At 44.8% G+C, this 22740-nt stretch overlaps 1 protein-coding gene across 8 annotated transcripts in view; it reads left to right on the plus strand.

Annotated features, from left to right (window-relative positions):
• The window catches only part of ATP6AP1 (ATPase H+ transporting accessory protein 1), a 106707-nt gene extending 84239 nt beyond the window's left edge, over nucleotides 1-22468 (plus strand). For all 8 annotated transcript variants that reach the window (XM_014573383.3, XM_006122584.4, XM_006122587.4 and 5 more), the window contains 2 exons: nucleotides 15363-15600; nucleotides 21256-22468. In XM_014573383.3, coding sequence (XP_014428869.1) covers nucleotides 15363-15600; nucleotides 21256-21465 — 448 coding nt within the window. In that variant the 3' untranslated portion in view covers nucleotides 21466-22468. The remainder of the gene's footprint in view (nucleotides 1-15362; nucleotides 15601-21255) is intronic.
• Nucleotides 22469-22740: the final 272 nt, after the last annotated feature.

Genomic DNA, 22740 nt, shown 5'->3' on the forward strand with positions numbered 1-22740 from the left:
TATTGTATAGAAGAATCATGAACCAATAAGATTGATAGATATAGTTATAGTGTAGGATGCACACAAAACTTTGAAGATCAATAACCCTTTTTGATGTCCACAGATAAGGTCTTCTCTTGATTAAAAAGAATATGTGGCAAAAAATCACATTTAGAAGACATTGATTCATGAACTCTCTGTTGCTAGCAATGTCAAAAGTATACACATTTCCCATGCTGATCTTGGATTTATGAACCATCTACTTACATCTGTTGTAGGACCATCCAATAAACCAGAATAGGGATAGTGATGTAGAAGTAAATCTTATATATATAAAGTAGTTCTGTATCCGTCACTATGCTTGCAGTCTTATTATTCAGTAAACACTATCAGTGTATTCAGCATTCTACAAAATGAAACAAGAGTCAGTAATGGAATTTATAGTCTAATGGTCCAGTTCTTGTGAGAGGGTACCTGCTGTTGCACATTTAAATGTAATACAGGTTGAACCTCCCAAATCGGGGAGTCTCTGGTCTGGCAACATCCATGGTCCAGCAGGGCCAAAGAGCCTTGGAGACAGGAGCAATGCAGGGGCTGGGGAGCCTTGGCTGGGACAAGTGGCATCTGGGGAGGACCCGGTGTTATTGGAGCAAGGTGCCTGGGGAACCCCCTCCCTGGCTGGGGAACCCCCAGCGTCAGCTGGGCCACGTGACTGGTAAGTCCCAGCCCCAGCCGGGGAATCCTTGGTTGCAGTGGGGCTGCCGATGGCCAGCTGGCCCTGGCCAGTCATCCTAAAGTGGCAGCAGGGCCCAGGGTGACTGGGTAGTCTCTGCGTGGGAAGCCGGGGCTGGCGGAAGCTGGCGACTTGAATCCACAGCAGCAGCAGCGGGGTGGCCCTTGCAGTGGGGCAGGGTGGTCAGGTGGCCCCAGCTGGGGAACCCTGGTACAATAGGGCCAGTAGCAGCTGGGTGTCCCCAGACAGGAACCCAGGGAATATTGTAGCAGCCGGGCTGGCAGCTGCCAAGCCTCACCATCCTCCCTGGGAACCCTGGGAGACCCTGGAACAGCAGGTGGAGAACCTGTGTCAGAGCCTGGGAGTGGTACAGCCAGCAGGGGAACACTGATTTCCCTTGGTCTGGCAAACTCTCTGATTTGGGACAGTTAAGGTCCAGAGGGTGCCAGAACAGGGGGTCCAACCTGTAATCATTTGTGATCACAAATAACTGGCTCAGTTGAAATTATTTAGTCAAAGATTAAAACAGCACTATGCGTCATACAGAAGGAAAGTATACTTTACCACCTTTAAGGAATGATGGCACCCGGTTCTCTTCTTTTATAATTGATGGAATTCTGAGACTGGTTCATTTCCAAGCACACTCCTAAAAACTTTTTTTCCTGTAAAGACTGTGAGAAAAAGAAAGTCCTTTATGGGGAGGGAAAAGTTACTTTCCCGCAAATGATTTCACTATATTTTCTTTTTGATTAGAGCTGTTGATTAGTTGCAATTAATGCATGTGATTAAGTCAAAAAATCAACTGTGATTAAAAAAGTATCACAATCACACTTTTAATCGCACTATTAAAAATACAATACCAATTGAAATTTATTACATATTTTGGATGTTTTTCTACATTTTCAAATATATTTATTTCAGTTACAGCACAGAATACAAAGCACACACCACTCACTTGATATTGGTATTTTTCATTGCAAATATTTGCACTGTCAAAATGATAAACAAAAGCAATAGTATTTTTTAGTTCACCTCATACAAGTACCGTAGTGCAGTCTCTTTATTGTGAAAGCACAATTTACAAGTGTAGAGATGGGGGTTTTTTTGGTTACATAACTGTTCTCAAAAACAAAACAATGTAAAACTTCAGCACAGTGTTTCTCAAAGAGGTCCACGAAACCACTCTGAGCAACATGCTAACTGGCCGCTATGGTATGTTTATTTACCAACTTTGCAGCCCTGGAGCCTCACAGCTCCCATTTGGCTCCAGTTTGCCAGTTTCAGCCTAGAGAAACTGTGGGAAGTGGCATGATCCGGGCTGCTGCTTCCTGTGACTCTCCTTGGCTGCAAGCAGTGAACCAGAGCCAATGGGAGCCACAAGGCTCCGTGGCCACAGAGCTGATACATAAACACACCGGAGCAGCCAGTTAGCAGGTTTCTCAGGTTTTTCATGGACCACTTTAAGAAACACTGCTTTAGAGCCCACAAATCAGATATGGGTAACTTAGGCTAGTGAGTGGGCTTCATGAGTGGCCCTCCTTCATTTCAGTGAGCTGCAAGATTGTCATAAACAAGATGGTCCCCTCAGGATAGGGTAGTTTTGCTAAATCCAGTTGTGTGCCTAGAATTTGCAGAGTGTGCTGACTGGCCCATAGCAATGCTTTGACTGGATGCAGAGGGAACACATGGCTCTTACAGTAAGTGTTGTGTGTAATCAGCGCACACCTCACTTCACGGGCCCTTGCTTTAAGTGCATGTCATACAAGTAGGAAAAAAACTACATAGAAAGAAACCAGTGGAATCTAGAAACCCTGTGTGTGGACAACAGTAAACAGAATGTCTCGCAGACCACAGATAAGAAGCTTGATGGACCACATGTGGCCTGTGGGCCACAGGATGCCTACCACTGCTACAAGTTCACTCACTCCTACTTCTTGTTCAGCCAATCACTTAGCCTAGGTCTACACTAGACCAGGCAGGTCGGCTTAAGTTACACCATCCAGCTATACAAAATGCACAGCTGGATTTGGCTTACCTTAAGTCAAGCCGCTGCAGCATCTACGCTGTGAGAGGCCAACAGAAACACACGCTCCCATCGGCTTCCCTTACACCTCACAGAATGAAGAGTACAGGATGCCAGCAGGGGCTTCCCTTAGTATTTGAATTGGGAGTGTACACTAGATCTGCTAAGTCGAACGCTAGAAGATTGACCTCAGGAGGGTTGATCTTCTCTGTAATGTAGACAAACCCTCAGAGAAACAAGCTTATTTACATTTATTGCAGATAATGCTGCCCATGCTGCCTCTTATTTACAGTGTCATCTGAAAGTGAGAATAGTATTCACATTTGTAGCAGCATTGTACATTTGTAGCAGCATTGCAAGTAATTTACGTGCCAGATATGCTAAATATTTATATCCCCTTTGGTACTTTGGCCGCCATTCCAAGAGAATAAACTTCAATGTTTATGGTGCATCTTAATTAAATTTGTGACTGAATTCCTTGGGGAAGAATTGTATGTCTCCTGCTCTGTTTTACCCAGATTTTTCCATATATTTCATGTTATAGCTGTCTTGGATGATGACCCAGCACACATTTACTTTAAGAACACTTTCACTGCAGATTTGACAGAACACAAAAAAAGTTATCAATGTGAATTTTCTAAAAATAGCTATAGCACTCCACCCAAGGCTTAAGAATCTGAAGTGTCTTCCAAAATCTTTGAAAGAGGAAGTGTGGAGCATTCTTTCAGAAATCTCAAAAAAGCAACACTCCAATGCAGAAACTATAGAACCTATCACCAAAAAAGAAAATCAACCTTCTGCTAGTGGCATCTGAATCAGATGATGAAAATGAACATACATTGGTCTGCACTGATTTGGTCCAGTATTGAGTAGAGCTCGTCACTAGCATGGATGCATATATTCTGGAGTGGTGGTTGAAGCATGAAGGGACATATGAATCCTTAGCACACATGGCACGTAAATATCTTGTGATGCCGGTTACAACAATGCCTTCTGAGTACCTACTCTCAATTTCAAGTGACATTTTAAACAAGAAGTGGGCAGCATTATGTCTTGCAAATGTAAACAAACTTATTTGCCTGAGCATTTGGATGAACAAGAAGTAGGACTGAGTGGACTAAAGTTTTACATTGTTTTGTTTTTGAAGGCAGTTGTGTTTTGTACATAATTCTACATGCGTAAGTTCAGCTCATGATAAAAAGATTTCTCTACAATACCTGTAATGGGAGAATTAAAATACTATTTATTTTGTTTTTACAGTGGTAATATTTACAATAAAAAGAAATATAAAGGAGCACTGTACAATTTTTATTCTGTGTAATTTAAATCAATATATTTGAAGATGTAGAAAACATCCAAAATATTTAAATAAATGGTATTCTTTTATATTTTTAAGAGTGCACTTAATCATGACTAAATTAATCACAATTAATTTTAATCACTTGAAAGCCCTATATTTGATCTCTCATTTTACCTAATTACTTATGAATTTTTTTTCTTTGGTACCTTAGTTTATCTAACTGATAAGCTAAAGAGATTTCTAACCCAGGTTTTATTTATAAGAACACGTTTCAACAATCCTTTCTAATGAGTTAAAAAGATATTTCAATGGGTCATTATTTTATAAATCACAGAAAACATCTGTGCTAACAAATGTTGCAGAACATTTGCAGAATGTGGCAGAACATAAATGGATTATAATCATAATCAATTACCTAGTCTTGTTTATTCTAACACACTTTTGTGGTGATAAACATATTTCTTAGTTTACAGAAATTCCTTTCCTGAGCATCAGAGCTAGTAGAAAATCATATGCATGCCTTTATTTGATCACGCACTAATTCAGTTTAAGAATGAACACTATGAAGTCTTAGAATTCAGACATGATTTGGGGCAATACAGCAAGGATTATACTATAGTCAATATACAGAGACGGTGCTGGAACAGTTTTTTAGGTTGGCATGCTGAGCTACTGCCACCCGCCTTACCCCTCTCCTTATCCCTCACCACTCCCTAAGTTAGGGCTGGCAGCTAGGACCCTACATGCAAGGCTGGCAAGCAGGTGGGACCTAGATGACAGCAGTGGCTGATTGCCAAGTGGGACCTAGCACTAGCAGCTGAGCTGGACCCTTAGCCATCAGGAGGCCCAGCCTCCGGGACACCTGAGGAGCAGAGGCATGGGACTGGCAGCCAGGATCCATGCTGACAAGGGGATGTGGGGTTGGCGCACCCAAAAACTGAAGGTACTGCAGCTCACCGGCACCATTTCTTCCCACATCTATGTACAAAGAATTATGAGAGTTTAACATACAAAAATAATAAAACATTTATATTTACCAATACTCCCTCCAAACTAAGCAAACTAGAGAAATGTGACTTAGATGACACTACAGTAAAACTCCAATTGTCCGGCATCCACTGGTCCGGCACTCCTGATAGTCCGGCACCATCTGGAACCCGGAAGTGATCCAGCCAGCTGGACAATTGGAACTGCTCTGCGCCCGGCTTTCCCAAGTCCACCACTGGTCAGTTTCAGCAGCAGCGGACTTGGGGAAGCCCTGGGGCAGAGCACCCAATCTGCTCTGCCCCTGGCTTCCCCTAGTCCGCTGCTGCTGAAACTGACCATCGGCTGACTTGGGGAAGCCAGGGGCAGAGCAGCAGGGGTGCTGCTGGGTTGGTTCTGCAGCGCCGCTCAGGTGAGGGGCGATGCTACGGGACCAACCTGACAGCACCCCAGCTGCTCTGCCATTGGCTTCCCCAAGTCAGCCGCTGCTGAAACTGACCAGCGGCAGACTTGGGGAAGCCAGAGGCAGAACAGCTGGGGTGCTGCCAGGTTAGTCCTGCAATGCCGCCCTCTCCCACTCTGTGCAGTTCCCCACCGACCCCCCCATCCCCCACCCCAGACCCCTCATAGCCCCCCTTCCGGTACTTCGGCATATTTGATAATCTGGCACCCCCTGGGTCCTAAAGGTGCCGGATTATCGGAAGTTTACTGTACTACAAAGAGTAGTAGTAGAAAGATCATACTCGAAGGGTAGTTACCAATGTTCACTTGTTGTGCTGTAAGGATATATCTAGAAGGGTCACATAGGATACCATTTGCCTGGGACCTGTGCTATTCCATGTTTATTAATGACTAGGGTACTGGAATGGAGAGTATTCTTATAAAGTTTGCAGAAAATACCAAGATGAGTGGTTGGAAGCAATTTGGGGGATTAGATTAGAATTCATAGTAACTTAGATACATTGGATAATTGGTCTGAAATCAAGATGAAATTCATTAAAGACAGGAGCAAAATATTTCACTTTGGAAGAAAAAAATCAATTACACAGATATAAAATGGGTAATAGCTGGCAAGGCAGCAATACTTTAAAAAAAAAAAAGATTCAGAGGTTGTAATGGACCACAAATTGAATATGGATTAACAATGTTTTGAGGTTATGTAAATGGCTAATGTCATTCTGTGGTGTATTACAAGGAGTATAATATGTAACAAATGGGAGATGATTGTTCTTCTCTAGTCAGCACTGGTGAATCCTCAGTTGGAGTGTTGTGTCCAGTTTTGGCTACCACATTTTAAGAAAGATGTAGGAAAAATTGGAGAGACTCCAGAGAAGAGAGACAAAAATGATAAACCAGTGATCCTTGTACTGCGGAGTGTGCCACCCCACTGGATGCAGAAAAACACCCATGAGAGAGGATAGGGGGACAGGCCAGCCCCCCAGGCAGCATAGAGGGAGCATCGCCCAGCTCCACGTCAGCCCTATCCCTGGCTGCAGCTCTGATCCTGACTGCCAGCCCCTGTTCCCAGCCACAGCTCTGCCCCTGGTCCAACTCCCAGCTGCAACTTGGCCACTGGCTCCCACTCTCAGCCTCTGCCCCGCCTCCTGGCTGCAGCCCCCAGCACCTCCCATGGGGTTATGTTGCTTGGGGGAAGAGAGCTGAGGAGAATGCAGGAGCTAGCTGAACAGTTCCTTGCAAGACCGGGTGCAGAGTCTATGGCTATGTCTACACTGGAAAGGTTTGGCGACAAAAGTGCTGTTGACATACAAAAGTCACCAAAACTGAAAATTTGCCAGACATGTTTTTCTAATGTTAGGACAAGAAGCAATGGGCTTACATTGTACCAAGGGTGGTATAGGTTGGACATTAGGAAAAACTTCCTAACTGTCAGGGTGATAAGACACTGGAATAAATTGCCTAGTGAGGCTGTGAATTCTCCATCACTGGAGATATTTAAGAGCAGGTTGGATAGACATCTATCAGGGATGGTCTAGACCTTGCGTGGCCCTGACATAAGGGCAGGGGACTGGACTTGATGGTCGCTCAAGGTTCCTTCCAGTTCTAGTGTTCTATGATTCTGCCTCCCAGTGTTGACATTTCATGGCTATATTATTAGCTCTCCTGTTGACAATAAGAGTGAAGCAATGTGGGTAAGCGTACCATAGTGCCTGGTGTTAAATGCATAATGTAGCACTAGGCATCAGCCACCCCTTTGCTTCCCAGCTCTCCCAGGGCTTTCAGCTCACTTTTGCACCACTAGAATGACAGTCCTTGCTGGTACACATGCGGGAGTTCCTTTATCTTGGCTCTCCATTGCAGGGTGTCCCACTCATACCCCTTCTCATGCAAGGCTTGAGAAATGTGACTGTACGTGTCCCAGTTCCTGCAGCTATGATTGAAGCAATTCTTCACGCCACACACTGATAAGATCCCAAAGCTCTGTGGTGCTCCAAGCAGGAGAGGAACTTGAGCGATGGCCATCCCTATTTCCCTAAGATGACATGAGGATCACCAGGAAATAGATTTTAAATATCCTGGTGTTTGCAGATGGGGGGGGGGGGGGGTGAGGAGCGGAATTAGTTTACCTTTTTTACGTGGCTACAGAGCAGCAGAGTTCACAGTGCTGGCCAGTGTGGCTAGTCGAGCATTGTGGGAAACATGCTGGAGTTCAATACATTCAACAAAAAACCTACTGTGGTACACCCTACATGATAGTCGATAATAAAGGAGGGGGGGAGGAGACAAAAGTTCCTTGTGGAGGTAGAAGTATTTTTGTCACAAAAACTGGGTGTTGTTGCAACTTTTGTCATGTTGTACAGTGTAAACACTCTAGGTTTTGTTGCCAAAAAACCCTTTTTGGCAACAACATTTGCTAGTGTAGACAAGGCCTACCCTGGCTCTTTGTTAATGATAAAGAGAGGGGAAAAGAAAAAAGTCTCTGGTAGGGATCGAAGCTTTTTGTCACCAAAGCTGAGTGTTTTTCCCAACAAAAGTCACATTGCAGTGTGAATGCTCTCATTGTTTTGTCACCAAAAGGCAGTGTCTGGCAACAAAATTTGGTAGTGTAGACAAAGCCTACGATGTTTTGTTAAAAAAGTCAGATATTAGCAAGCAGAGATAGCACAGGGGAGATTATGAAGAGTTAAAATTACTTTCCTTTTTGACCCAAGCAATTACGCAGTATATGCAGTTTTGCAGATTGTTTCTGTTAGGGGGAAAAATTAATGCTGGAGTAAAGTATGTCTTTGATTCAATACTGTTTATTTACAAGACATGTTTCTCTGAGCACAATGGGAGTGAAACAACAGGAGACAGTTTCTTTGTTCTGAATTCCAAGCCACTTTCAAGTCAGCAGCTTGCCCATAACCTCTCTTTTGGCTTTTTCTTAGGGTTATTCTGCAAATACTTCTTTGGCTGTTTCTGGGGCTTCCCTGCTGCTTTCTCTGTGTGCTTCTGTATTGTTTCTGCCACTTCTGCCTTGGTAGCTTCTTGCATGTGAACATGCGCACACCCTCTCTGCAGCCCTCTCACACAGGCACACCTCAACATGCAAAATAATACCAACTCCCTGCATTTGCATTTAGCTTCTACTGAAAACCCACAACCCATGTAGCTTAGTTTCTGAGCCTTGCATGTAGCCTGTGTTTTGGGTGGTGATTCCTAGTGTTTCAGCTATCTTATTCCATACTGTTGCCTACCTGCTTCTTATATTTACCCGGAATGAAGGGCAAGAGGCAAACCTACCAACTTCAAAAAGGTTTCACTGCCTCCTAGCATAACCATATGTTTCCTCGAATATAGGGGGAATAAAGATTCTTTTTCAAGTGATGTCCCTGTGAGTGCGCCACTCTGGGTGCTAGTGCATCCTTGTGCCGACCTCCGGAGAGTTTTCCTGCAGTGCCCTTCTCTGCGTCACATGCCATCTCTGTGTTTCCTCATGCCATTGGTGTCAGGCACGCGTGTGGCACAGCCCCTCTGTTCCTTCTCTACCATCCTCGGCAGTAGATGGAGATCCTCTGACTTGCCCTCTCTTCACCTAAAAAAACACATCAAAATTCATTACATTTCCTCAGTTTTCCCCTTACTTCCAAGTTTTGACCCCTTTCCTACCAGTTTGCTTTAAAAAACCCTTTTTCCTCAAAAAACAAACCAGGACAAAACAGTACTTCATTGTTTGTCACCCTGTTTCCCTATGCCTGCGGGCTCCCCAGGCTTTAAATGCTGCGGCTCCTATCATGAGGCTATGCCAGCCTTGGTCAGCCATGCCTCCTGTATAAAGTGCCCCAGGGAGGCCCATATGACACAGAAGTATCTGCACTGCTCAATCCTGATTGCTAGGGTATGGCAAGACCACGCCAATAGGCTGAAGACTTACTTATACAAAAAGTCACTTCAGCCCTCATGAGACAACTCTCCACACAGGAGCAAGGAAGCAGACAAACCAAGAGGTATGGTATGCCAGGGGTATGCCTCGTCTGAGAAGACAAAAGTGAAAACCTGGGTTTCTCTGGTCAAATTGCTGCCTCCGGCACCAAGCTCATCTAGGGTGTGTCTAGACTACATGCCTCCTTTGACGGAGGCATGTAGATTAGCCAGATCGGAAGAGGGAAATGAAGCCGCGATTAAAATAATCGCGGCTTCATTTCCCTCTTCCGATCTGGCTAATCTACATGCCTCCGTCGAAGGAGGCATGTAGTCTAGACACACCCCTAGAGTGAGTATAGGAGATAAGCCCGGCACCTCTGGCACACAGCACCATCTAACCATTTGGTGCCGCACAAGAGAACTCATTCTGAGCCTAGGCAGAAGTTGGCAGCAATGCCAGCACTGCCAGAACTGTTTGCCATCATGCTAACTAGATACCACAGGTCGGTGCTGAAAACAACACAAGAGACAGCACCAGATGCAGCACTTAAGAAACCCCGCACTGACATGGCACCATCTCTGGCACCATCTCTGACTCCATCACTGGCACCATTGGCACCGACCATGGTACAGCCCAGCTTGGCACCATCGCAGCATCGATATCACCCACCAGCAAAAGGGCTGACTGTAAATATTTGTCACACCCAAAGGAATGGACTTCTTTTCTCACATCCACCTTCTGACTCCCTGGTAGTCGACTCCATGGGTACATCTAGACAGCACCCTTCTGTCGGAATAAGCTACGGAATTTAAACTACACAAATTGCATAGCTTATTCCGAATCTATGTAGAAAGAGCTTATTTTGAAATTTGACGTTGTCTAACCAGCGCCAAATTTCAAAATAAGCCAAACTCATAGGAATGCTACTATAGAAACAAAAGACTCTTGAATGTAAAAAGTTAATCTCAGATATCTTAAATTTCAATGGTGGTGGCTAAGAATATAAGAATATCAAATGTGACATTAATGCATGTTTATGGACTTTGTGATAGGTTTGAATAATACTCATTATCACCTGTTTGCTAAAACCAGTCCATTTTATTAATTATTGGGAAATAACTGTACTGTGACCATGCATCCAACATGCATCTGGAGAAGAAGAAATCTAAAGCAACTTGGAAAGATTTTAGTGTAAATGAATGGTTGTGTGGAGAACACCCAGAATAGGAGTATGTTTTCTCCCTCAATCTAGAATATGTGTTTGTGTTCTTGGAACCTGCCATAAAGGAGGCAGACACGCTCCCAGTGGTTATCTTGGATCATGCTCCTGTTTAATTAAATATCTAAATTGCAAATGTAAACCCTTCCTAATAATTATGGGAACAGTTAGCCATATGTACTGTACTTACCATCTGTTGTCCTCAAACACTTTCCTAACATTAACTAAGCACTTTTCAGAACATGCTGTGAGCTAATTATCATCATTCCTTTTTTACTGATAGGGATGGTTAAAAAGAAAGGTTAAATTACTTCCCCCAGCTGATGAAATAAGAGTCTAATTTATGATTAGAACTCAGGTCTTGTCTACACATCAAGCTAGTTCACAGTAAGCCAGGACATGGATCTACAGTGCAATAGCTTGCTGCATACCAATGGCTTGTGTGGACTCTACTACCATCCACTTAATTTGCAGTGCACAGTAACATGATCCACATGGCCAGTTAATACATGGGAAGCTAGTGTGCTGTAGATTCACATCCTGCACTACCGTGCACTCATTCACTGTGTAGACAAGCCCTAAGGCTTCCTTGTTTATACTTATACTACAAATTCACTGCCCTAAGACAACCACTTTGTGCAAGCCCACACTCCACCCTCAGCCTCTGCCATTCAGCATGGCTACCCCAGTCCTGGGGATGACTGGGCTTCATCCCTTGGGGAAGCTGGGATCGTAGGCTGCCCACATTCTGGGCCCAGCAGGACTGCACACCACACATCTTCCAGAGCTGGGGGAGAGCCACCACCCTCCCATGCTTTGGGGGAAGCTGGGGCCATGCGCCATCCAGAGAACCTTGTAAATCGGAGTGGGGAACCTCAGGCCTGGGGGCTAGATGTGGTCCCCAGCTTGCCTGGATCCAGCCCCTGAGGCTCAGGGCCTCCCCCCAGCATTCGGGAGCCTGCATTGGCACTCCAGCTTTCTCCTCCTCCTTCCCCTGCCCTACTGCAGGGCTGAAGCACATAAAATCTACTAGGCTGGGGGCTTTGGTGTGTGAGGGTAATGTGGGAAGTGTCTTTTCTCATTTTCAGTCAGGGGCCATATCAGTGAGGGGTCCATTTTTTTGTTTTGTATTGTTCTGTGGGAGGGGGGGTTGTTTTCCTTTGTGTGTGATCCCCAACTGATTTTTCTGTGGGTGAGTGGCCCCTGACTCAAAAAAGATTCCCCACCCCTGCTGTAAATCCATGGATATCCACTTTTTACTCACAGGTATCCATATCTGCAAATACAGATGCAGATAGTTGTGGCTCATTTTTGCAGATATGCATGTAGATAGAAATTTTGTATCTAGAACCCTGCAAATTTGCGGATATCCACTCTATAGCCGTATGTATCTGCATCCCTGGATATGGAGTTGGATAAAAGCAGGTCATTTTTGCAGATACAGATGCAGATGTGGATACAAAATTTTGTATCCATGCAGGGCTCTTGCTATCTGTCCTCCTCATGCTCCAGGGACTGGCGAAGGTTGAGACTCCATGCCTCCTACAGGGTGTGGCTCACCTTGACTATTCATGAGACGGTGAGACTGCCTGAAGGGGAAATGATTTATTGTAATGAGAGAGTCATGGCAGACCTTAGGTATTTTCACCTTTTCATCGCTAGTCAAGATGAGCCATATCCATCGTGATTTAATTAGTACTGAGGTTACATTTCCATCTCTGTATCCCTGTCTTTCTTTCACTTCAAGCATCTGAGGAAGTGATTTGTATTTCACAAAAGCTTTACAAAGCCCTGGCTGGGATGATTTAGTTGAGATTGTCTTGCTTTGGGCGGGGAGCTGGACTCGATGACCTCCTGAGGTCTCTTCCAACCCTATGATTCTAAAGTTTATGCCCTAATAAATTGGTTCATCTGTAAGGTGCCAAAATCCATAGATATATATATATATAAAATGTCTTCCCCTCCCTCTCCATTCTGCGTCACTTTAGTTCATTTGATTTTCAATTATGACTCCTAAAGGAGGGCTACATTCTGCCTTGGGTGGAAGCAAACAGTAGCAGAAGGAACAAGAAAGTTGCTCCATTTTATGCACAGCCCCTGCAAAGACTGGATAGAATTGCAATACCTATGCCCACTGGGGCACAGTGACTGCTTCTTTGCTATTCCCACAGGGTGCACATTTTCCCCAGTGGGTGGGGTATGGTGGAGCTGTAAGTAGGCAGAGTCAGGACTGAAACTTCATTCATGTACAGGCCAGCAGAACTGACAGGCCTTGCAGGGTTGATAGAGGATGCTGCAAACCTTGAAGGTACATCAGAGGTGGGCAAAGGGGCCTTCGTGGGTCAAATCCAGCCTGCCATGATAGTGGATCCAGCCCGAAGCCACCCTGATGCTTCCCTGCCTCCAGGCCAATCGAGACCTGGGGACAGGGGAGCATGTGAAGACTCCTCTACTCTGCCAAGAGTGCACAGCAGCTAGAGAGAAATGCCAGCTGTTTAAAACTGCCAGCGTTTCTTTCTAGCTGCCATGTGCCCTTGGCAGGTTGGGGATAGGAGATGAGACTTTGCATGTTCCCCCACCCCCAGGTCCTGATTGGCCTGGGGACAGTGGGAGCACATGAGTTCTCCTCCCTTTGCAGCACCTAGAGGGAACTGCTATCTGTTTAAAAACAGCTGGCGATTCTCTCTGGGCAATGGGAGGGGGGAAGACTTCATGCGCTTGCCCACCCCCAGACTAATCAGGGTCTGTGGGGAGGGCAGGGGAGGGGAGGGAAGCCCGAGAAGTCTCCTGGCCCCGCCCTTCCACCAAAGGTCCTGCCCCTTCTGGGGTGACCTGGGGCTACTTCAGAAATTTATGAAGTGGCCCCTTTTTAAAAATTATTGCCCATCCCTGAGGTACGTAATAGTGTGAGGACTCCACCATGCAGCTCTGTTACTGGGCCATGTGCAAATGGTTCAGCTGATCACTTAGCCTTTATCCATTGATAAATATGGCTTAGTTATTGCTGGTGTTGGAAAAGTAGAATTAACAGTTCAAGTATTGTGTGTTAATTAAAACGAGGCTATGTTTTATTGAAAATTCAGGACATTCTGTAGCACAATGGGGTCTCTGTATGTGACCGGAACCCTTCAATGCTACTGAAATACAAATCACACATATTATAAGTAATATTGTGAGGAAAGTCAATAACCTGAAGCTCTACTATAATGAGAAGTTTTCTGCTCAAACTAAGGACTGTTTTTGGCTTTCAGACACTTCAGTTATATCATCTTTGTTAGTCAGACAATTGATACATTGTGTCCATTCTACTTGCTACCTAGTCATCTAGTAAATTATTACCTATTGTATTTTAAATGTGTTGTTGTTTTTTTGTAATATGTATTTAAAGATTTGTTTAGCACCTATTACAGCAGCACCTAAACAAGTACCCAAATTTTTCAACGTCTACATCTAATACTCATTAATCAGACAACTTAAAATCCCTACATTTATAGTCACCAGAACCTCAGGACTCAAACTGTGATTGCAAGTTACTAGAAAAAGTCTTCAGCTAGCACTAGACATACAAAATTAGTTTAAACTAGGTAGAATTAAAATACTGAGCATGGCAAAATAAGGAGAAAAGTTTATAATCTCGGATAGCAACCCTCTTAATTGACACAGAGTAGCTGAATACAGCATGGTATAAGTTTGCAATAAGATTGAGGTTCACCTAAGGAGGGAAACTTTCATATTATCTCAATATTTTTCTATTTTTAAATACTTGGAATGTACTCATATTTCAATGATGGTAGTTATATACATACCTAGAGTGGGGGTATGTCTACACTACCACCCTAGTTCGAACTAGGGTGGTTAATGTAGGCAACCGGAGTTGCAAATGAAGCCCGGGATTTGAATTTCCCGGGCTTCATTTGCATATTGCCGGGCGCCGCCATTTTTAAATGTCCGCTAGTTCGGACTCCGTGCCCGTGGCTACACGCGGCACGAACTAGGTAGTTCGGATTAGGCTTCCTATTCCGAACTACCGGTACACCTCGTTCCATGAAGAGTTACGGTAGTTCGGAATAGGAAGCCTAATCCGAACTACCTAGTTCGTGCCACGTGTAGCTGCGGGCATGGAGTCTGAACTAGCGGACATTTAAAAATGGCGGCGCCCGGCAATATGCAAATGAAGCCTGGGAAATTCAAATCCCGGGCTTCATTTGCTACTCCGGTTGCCTACATTAACCACTCTAGTTCGAACTAGGGTGGTAGTGTAGACATACCCTGAGAGAATTGTGTTTTCAGGTATAAATTCAGGTATTTGCACATAAATTAAAGTGGTTCTCATACCTGTACCCTTCATGAAAATACTTTTATTAAAAACAATTCCATAACAATATTTATTGCAAAATATTGCAGCTTCTGCTTCAGTTATTATAAACTGCCAGTCACTTATGAAATACAGTACTATAACAGTCCCTTGCAGAATGAAACAATACATTCAAATTATGAAAACTTGTTTATTCTACAAAGCTGTAACAAGTGCTTAAATGAGATTCACAAAGTCACTTCACTCATGACCTGTCCTCCTGGAGGAAAAGATACTAACTGCAGTCTTATGGGCAAAGAGCTAGTGATGGTTAATCTTGTCTGTTCTTCTTTGAGTGATGGTCCCTATTGTATTCTGCTATGGGTCAAGAATCCACACCACTGAATATTATAACTTTTCCTATGACAGTTTGACTCTATTTATTCTGTTTTTCTTCTCTCTAGATTTCTAATGACCAACAAGTTCTATACAGGCTCTGCTCGAAACTGGTTTACTTTAGATTCTGTTGAGATTGTGCACGACAACCAGAAGACTGCTAAATTTAATGTCTCTATCATCTCTGCTCCTGCGGAGTATTCATTTCACTGTCAGCTGGTGGGGACCAGCAGTCTCTATGGTGCAAAGCTGATTCCAGCCAACAATGAAGCAAAGAGCTGGGATGTTTACCTTTCAGAGTTCCAAGTGAGTACATATTGCCATTTCAGAGGCAGTTCTGGGAATGGTTACTTGCTAGAGTAGGTGTTGAACAGCATGAATTCATAACACCTGCACTTATAGTTCAACTTTAAGGAAAAATAAGAAGTATGGCATTTGCTCACTACAGGTGCTATTCAATTGGGGAACGAGAGAGCAGGCAGTTTTTCAACACTAATATGAGAGCAGCTGAAAAACAAACTTTATAAAGCCATACCCAGAAAGGGAGAAAAACCAATAAACACTAACACACTCAATCAGCGTAAAGGGACTCGGGGAAGATATATTGTAAAATGAGGCCCTATAGCACCCTAAATTACCTGGATGGGACAAAAAAACAATCCATCTCTCACTGCCTCCAGCATCACCCCAGGGAACAGCCTAGGTGTGGTTCCCCACTTGTAGAAGGGGTGGGACATCAGTAACTCAAGTAGACTCATCTAGAGAGGTTACATCAGCATGGCTTTTCCTTCTGAGTCCCTAGAAATCTCTGGGATGGGCTCTAAGGCTGCAACTAAGTTACTCTCCCTCTTGAGGGACATCACAGCTACCGGTGAGACCCCACGACTGAGCCTCAACACTGGGGAGTATGGCAATGAAGTTTCTAAATTGCCTCGTCCTCTCGTCATGGTGCCTTCTCCCCGGTTGTTTCATTTATCCATGTCAGATCTGTTTGCGAGGTGCAGTGCTACCACCCAGCTACCAGAGAAACTCCCAATAAGTAGGGTTGTCAATGGCCTAATCACACAAACACAAACATCCCACCCCTGTCTCTGCTCAACTCCTTCGCCAAGGCCCTCCCCCCTCCCTCCATCACTCATTCTCTCTCACCCTCACCCTCACTGGGCTGCAGCAGGGGGTTGGTGAGCAGGAAGACACGTGGGCTCTCAGCTGGGACCAAGGGGTTTGGAGTGTGGGAAGGGGCTCTGGGCTGAGCCTGTGCATGGGGTTAAGGTGGAGGCTCCGGGAGGGAGTCTGAGTGCTGGAAGTGGCTCAGGGTACTTTGTGAAATGAAAGCTCTTTGTTGTTTTTAAAGCTGCATTCAGGCTTCTCATTTTTCTTCAGTGTCTGTCATACTGGTTAGTTCAGGTTGCACCTCCCTGGTCTGGCACCACTGGGACCTGGCCAGTCCCGAATGAGGGGATTTGCCAGATCAGGGGAGATTCCCTGCCACTGGCTCCCCAGCTTGCTGCTGGCTACACTTCCTGCCCCCTCAGGTCACCCTGCCACCAGGCCTGGCCAGGATGCCTGCCACTAGCCCTACCTTGGCTGGCTGCTAGGCAGCCCCATTCCCCCTGGCTGGGCTGTTACAGTTCTGGGTTCCCCTGTCAGTCTGCTGTGACCCTGGATTCCTTGCCCGTCTGCTGGTTTGCCACAGCACCAGGTCCTCTGCTGAAGTGCCATGGCCCCAGCCCTGGCTCCACTTCCAGGCTGCTACCAACCGCACCAGGCTCCCAGCCCAGCAGTGTTCCCAGCTGCCGGCCCTTCTGCTGCCTGACTCCCAGCCACAGGGGCTCTCTGGCCCAGGAACACAGATTTTGCCAGATCAGAAAGTCCCAGTTTATGGAAGTGCAACCTGGAGCCCTTTTTGCTGCTCAGGGCAAATGTCCCAAAACCCCAAAGCCAGGACTTTTAGGATTTACAAGGCTAAACTATTTCAAGCCTCAGCATTTATAAGTTACTCTCGAGGGTATCCATCCCTAGTCTTTGTGAAGGATTTGATAAAGGTCAAATGATTAGGAAACTCTGTTTAAAATACACAATATACTGCACACAATACAATTTCATTTTAAAAATAAAAATCAGTAAATAGAGAATAGGCAACCTTGTAACAATGATACTAACTGGAGCACTAGAATTAAAGCCTACAGAGGGCTGGAATCCTTATCAAAAGATTTATATAAAAACAACTAACTAAGGATTATATATATATGTATTTTTAACTTCTACACAGGTGGCAAATCTGCAGGGAGTAGCATCTTTATTTGCCAGCTGGGATCCAACAACACCCCCATCATAAAGATCAAATATCAGAAAAGCAATAAGAGAATTTGGAATAAACTACAGTGGTTTCCTAAGTAAACATAGCATTTCAAGAATGTATAATTAAAGCTCCCACCTAAAGGTTTGCTAGGCATAATCCTTGTTGAAGAAGGAATACTACTATCACATAAAATAAAATTCAATCTTCCTGGCTGTTGCTCCAACGAACATAATTGTTCTAATAAAAGCAGATCCCTCCATTAAGTATTTCCGATTGTCCTGTGAAAATGGCAACTAGCATGCGTTGTTTCACAGAAACTCAATCGGTTAAGAACCAAAATGACATGAAGGATCATCTATGGGTGTTTTTTTCAATGAACCTTTCAAATTGTGTTTCATGGCTCCCATTCCAGCTTTGGTGTGATGTCTAAACAGTGGCTTAATGGTGAAATGCCCTGGCAAATGCATCATTTACTAAAGCTGTGTACAAACTCAGCCTATCAACCCAAATGTTTGTTTCCCATAATCCTACTTGAGTCAGAAACATATAATTGGATATAGCGCAAAGCAGTCAGTATTATAACTACTGTGGTAAAAACACATAAAAAGGCCCAAGTACACTGGTACCTCCAAAAATATCTTTACCTCCATAGCAGACAAAACACTCCTTGCCTGCTCTAATTTTGCAGATCATGCAGAACTGCACTAACCAGCATTTTGGAAAGTCATTATAGTAGCTGAATGAGAAAGAGCACCTACGCATTTCCAAATAGTCTGGGTTGCAAAGGCTTGCAATTCAAGCTGTCTCTTAAAGTTGTGAACTATTTTATTTATTTTCACTAAGTAATTCTTTTATACATTTGTGCAATTTCATTAACAATTCATAAAGAGGGTAATGGGAAAAATAAAGCAGAAATGGTTTCTGTAGGGGACACTCCACTCTGATAAACTGAGGACACAAAAGGCAAACAGACAAAAAGGACAAAGACTTCATTCTTACTAGCTGGAAATCCAGCTCATGTCTTCGTATGAAAATCTAGGTATTTTCAGTACAAACACCATGTTACTACCACAACATCACACCATAGCTCATGGTAGTTCAATGAATGGTAGGATGTGTTCCCTGTAATGTCCTTTTTGCTATTTCTGTGGTAAGTTTGTACCTCAGAATTATAAACATAGAGAGCTAAGGAGAAAAATATATTTGGAATTCTGCTTTCTTGGTATATGTGCCTAGTGGGAAAAGGTGATTCCAACAATTAACTTTCACAAGTATTGCCAACTCTTGTGATTTTTATTACAAACCTCATGATATTTGGTATTTTCCTTAAAGGCCTATCTCCGGATATGTCTATACTAGCCCCCTAGTTAAAACTAGGGAGGCTAATGTAGGCATTCGAAGTTGCAAATCAAGCCTGGGATTTAAATATCCTGCACTTGATTTGCATGTTCCCGGTCAGTCGCCATTTTTGAAATTTACAAGTCCGAACTAACTGCCCACGTCTACACGCGGCAGGGACCCGGTATTTCGAATTAAAGCCCTAAATCGAACTAGCTGTTATTCCTCCTGCAAGGAGGTTTAACAGGTAGTTCGATTTAGGGGCTTTAATTCAAAATACCGGGTCCCTGCCACGTGTAGACGCGGGCAGTTAGTCCAGACTTGTAAATTTCAAAAAATGGCGACCGGTCAGGAACATGCAAATCAAGAGTGGGATATTTAAATACCGGGCTTGATTTGCAACTTCAAATGCCTACATTAGCCTCCCTAGTTCGAACTAGGGGGCTAGTATAGACATACCCTCCCACAGTCATGTGAGAACCTCAGCTCTTTCTTTTTTTTCTCCCCTTCTCGTCAAGTAAGTTAATAGCTTTCAGAATTGAGGGCAAAAGCTTAAAATACACTTTAATACTCAAACACTGAAAAGATAAATAGAAAGAATAATAATATATTATTTTTAAATGTCATAATTTTTTAATCCCATTTCATGGTTTTGGGAGACTGACTTATGATTTTTTAACATTTAGATTGGCAGATCTGAAATAGTTAACTTACATTGGTCTCATGCCTTCCTTGGAATTTTACCTTTACAATATTCCCTTAGGTAAAAAAAACCCTAGGTCTCTGAAGTTTGGAAGCAGAGCTTCCTTTTTGTAAAACAAGTAACTACAGGCAGTCCCTGAGTTACGTGGATCTGACTTATGTCGGATCCGCAGTTACGAACAGGGCTTTTCTCGCCTCAGAGGACGGGAGCGGCGGGATGCCCAGATGCGCCGCGGTCCGCCGCCCCCATCCTCCAGGGCAAGAAAAGCTGCTCCCCGTCTCCTTGGTCTTCAGGGAGATGGGGAGCAAAGCCTTGGAGCACGCCCACAGCAGGACAACCCGGTCACGCTTGAGCTGTCCCCCTGCAGGCGTGCTCCGCGGCTTTGCTCACCGTCTCCCGACCAGCAGACCAGGGAGATGGGGAGCAAAGCCTTGGAGCACGCCCGCAGTGGGACAGCTGCGGCGCGCCTGGGCTGTCCCGCTGCGGGCGTGCTCCAAGGCTTTGCTCCCCGTCTCCCTGGTCTGCAGGGAGACGGGGAGCAAAGCCGCGGAGCACGCCCTCAGGGGGACAGCCACAGCGGGACAGCCCAGGCGCGCTTGAGCTGTCCCGCTGCGCGCATGCTCCGCGGCTTTGTTCCCTGTCTCCCTGATCTGCAGGGAGACGGGGAGCAAAGCCTTGGAGCACGCCAGCAGTGGGACAGCCGTGGCGCGCCTGGACTGTCCCGCTGCCCAGCAGACTGTCAGCAGACCAGGGAGACGGAGAAAAGCCGTGGAGGACTTGGGCGGTCCCGCCACCCCCATCTCCCTGGTCTGCTGGGGGGGGGGTGCAGCTAGTGCCCCCCCCCCAGCAGACCAGGCTTTTCTTGCCTACCCCTGGAGTAGAGCAGCTGGGGGCTGCCGGGTTGGTCCCGCAGCGCCGCTCCGGACCAACCCGGTAGCACCCCAGCTGCTCTGCCCCAGGCATCCTGATTCAGCCGCTGCTGGTCAGTTTCAGCAGTGGCTGAATCAGGACGCCTGGGGCAGAGCAGCTGGGGTGCTGCTGGGTTGCTCCAGTAGCGCCGAGGAGCCGTGCTACTGGAGCAACCCAGCAGTACCCCATCTGCTCTGCCCCAGGCGTCCCCAAGTCAGCCGCTGCTGAAACTGACCAGCGGCTGACTACAGGAAGTCCGAGGCAGAGTTGCTCTGCCCCAGGCTTCCTGGAATCAGCCGCTGATCAGTTTCAGCAGCAGCTGACTTGGGGACGCCTGGGTTTCTTAAGTTGAATCTGTATGTAAGTCAGAACTGGCGTCCAGATTCAGCCGCGGTTGAAACTGATCAGTTTCAGCAGCGGCTGACGCCAGTTCCGACTTACATACAGATTCAATTTAAGAACAAACCTACAGTCCCTATCTTGTACGTAACCCGGGGACTGCCTGTATCATGCATCTAAAACTTCCTGGAAGGACAGAGAAATTGAAAAAAACTTGCTTAAAAAGAGTTTGTGTTCACTCCTCTTCAATGAGAATTAAAGGCACACAGTATTTTGCAGGCCTGGATTTTGTAGCGAATATACAGATCTTAAAAATAGGTTTTGTTGGATAAATTCATTTGGGATCACCTATTTTTTTTCTTGTTCTCAGATTCAAGGCTTCAATATTAAAAGTAACCTGTTTTCCTATGCAAGTGACTGTACATCTTTCTTCTCTCCGGGAATCTGGATGGGCTTGGTGACATCAATAGTTTTATTATGGATCTTGACCTACGGAATCCACATGATCATGCAGCTCACAACAAACAGTAGATTTGATGATCCCAAAGGCCAATCTCTGTCAGTTCCTCAAACAGAATAGCAGTGCATTGTTTTGCCATTGCTTAAATGTTCCTTCCTTGTTACTATTTTTAGTGAAAGTCAGGGACAAGTCATAGGCAATAAACAAACAATCACAGAAGCCCATGACCTGGCTGTGACTTTTACTACAAATAAGGGGTGGGGACTGACTGCCTAGGGGGTGGAGGGGAGGAACGGATAATCCAAGCCCCATGGAGGTGGGGGCTGAAGCTGAAGAAGTCACGGAGGTTCATTAAAATCATGGAATGTGAGACCTCCGTGACTAAACTATATCCTTACTTAGTAGTGATGTGTGATTTTTATGTTCTTTTCACTTTATAGAGAATGTACCCTGAGCAGTTAGGGTGACGGAAAGGGCTAGTAAAACTCCTGAAATCTGGACAAATGGAATCCTTCCTGAACAAGGGGACCTTACTCCTGGCAACACTATTCTGCCAGCTGTTACCTGTTTGTTCACAGTTGTCTGAGTTAGTCTACACTGTGCTTTAAAAACCACCAGCACAGAGTCTCACAGCTCAGATCAGCTGACTCTGGGTTGCAGGGTTAGAGCTACAGGGTTAAAAGTTGCAGTGTAGATTAGTGGATTTGGGGCAGGAACCCATGCTCAAGGCCTTACTAGGTGGAGCCCAGGTTCCAACCCAAGCCCCAGCGTCCACATTGCAGTTTTATAGCCTCATAGCCTAAGACGCACAAGCTTGAGTCAGCTAACCCAGGCCAGCCACGGGTCTTTTATCCCATTGTGAACGTATCTATAGGGACTTGAGGTGAAGCCAGTGGCAGTCATGATTCTACCCAACCATTAGAAAAATCAGTAAAAACATCCAGCAGAGTCATTAAATTATGACATTAAAAAGAAAGTGGATTAGCACCATCATTCTTTGTGGTGGTTTTGATGTCACTTTTATAATAGTAGATGCTGATTCCCCATTATATGTAAACTTTTGTTACCCTGGACTATGTCATATGATGGAAGCGAAGAAATAAAGAACAATCTCTTACTAGCGTTTCTGTGTTTCACACCTTTATTATATTAACTAAGAAGTAAGCTAAATCTCTGGCAAAAGAGTGGAAAATGAATACAAGGAAATGAAAGAAGAAGTTGCAGTGCTTACAGATTTTCTTAGAAACAAATGGCATTGGAGAAAAATTGAAGAGGATGAGATTCTCCACACTGCTTCATGGGGCAGGCTCATTAACTCAGAGACCTACAATAAATTCGTACAGGAGCAAAATGGGATTGACTGTAAATTGTCATTCAAAATTTAGGATTATAATA

This window comes from Pelodiscus sinensis, chromosome 1 (assembly GCF_049634645.1).
Source record: "Pelodiscus sinensis isolate JC-2024 chromosome 1, ASM4963464v1, whole genome shotgun sequence".
Classification (NCBI taxonomy): domain Eukaryota; kingdom Metazoa; phylum Chordata; order Testudines; family Trionychidae; genus Pelodiscus; species Pelodiscus sinensis.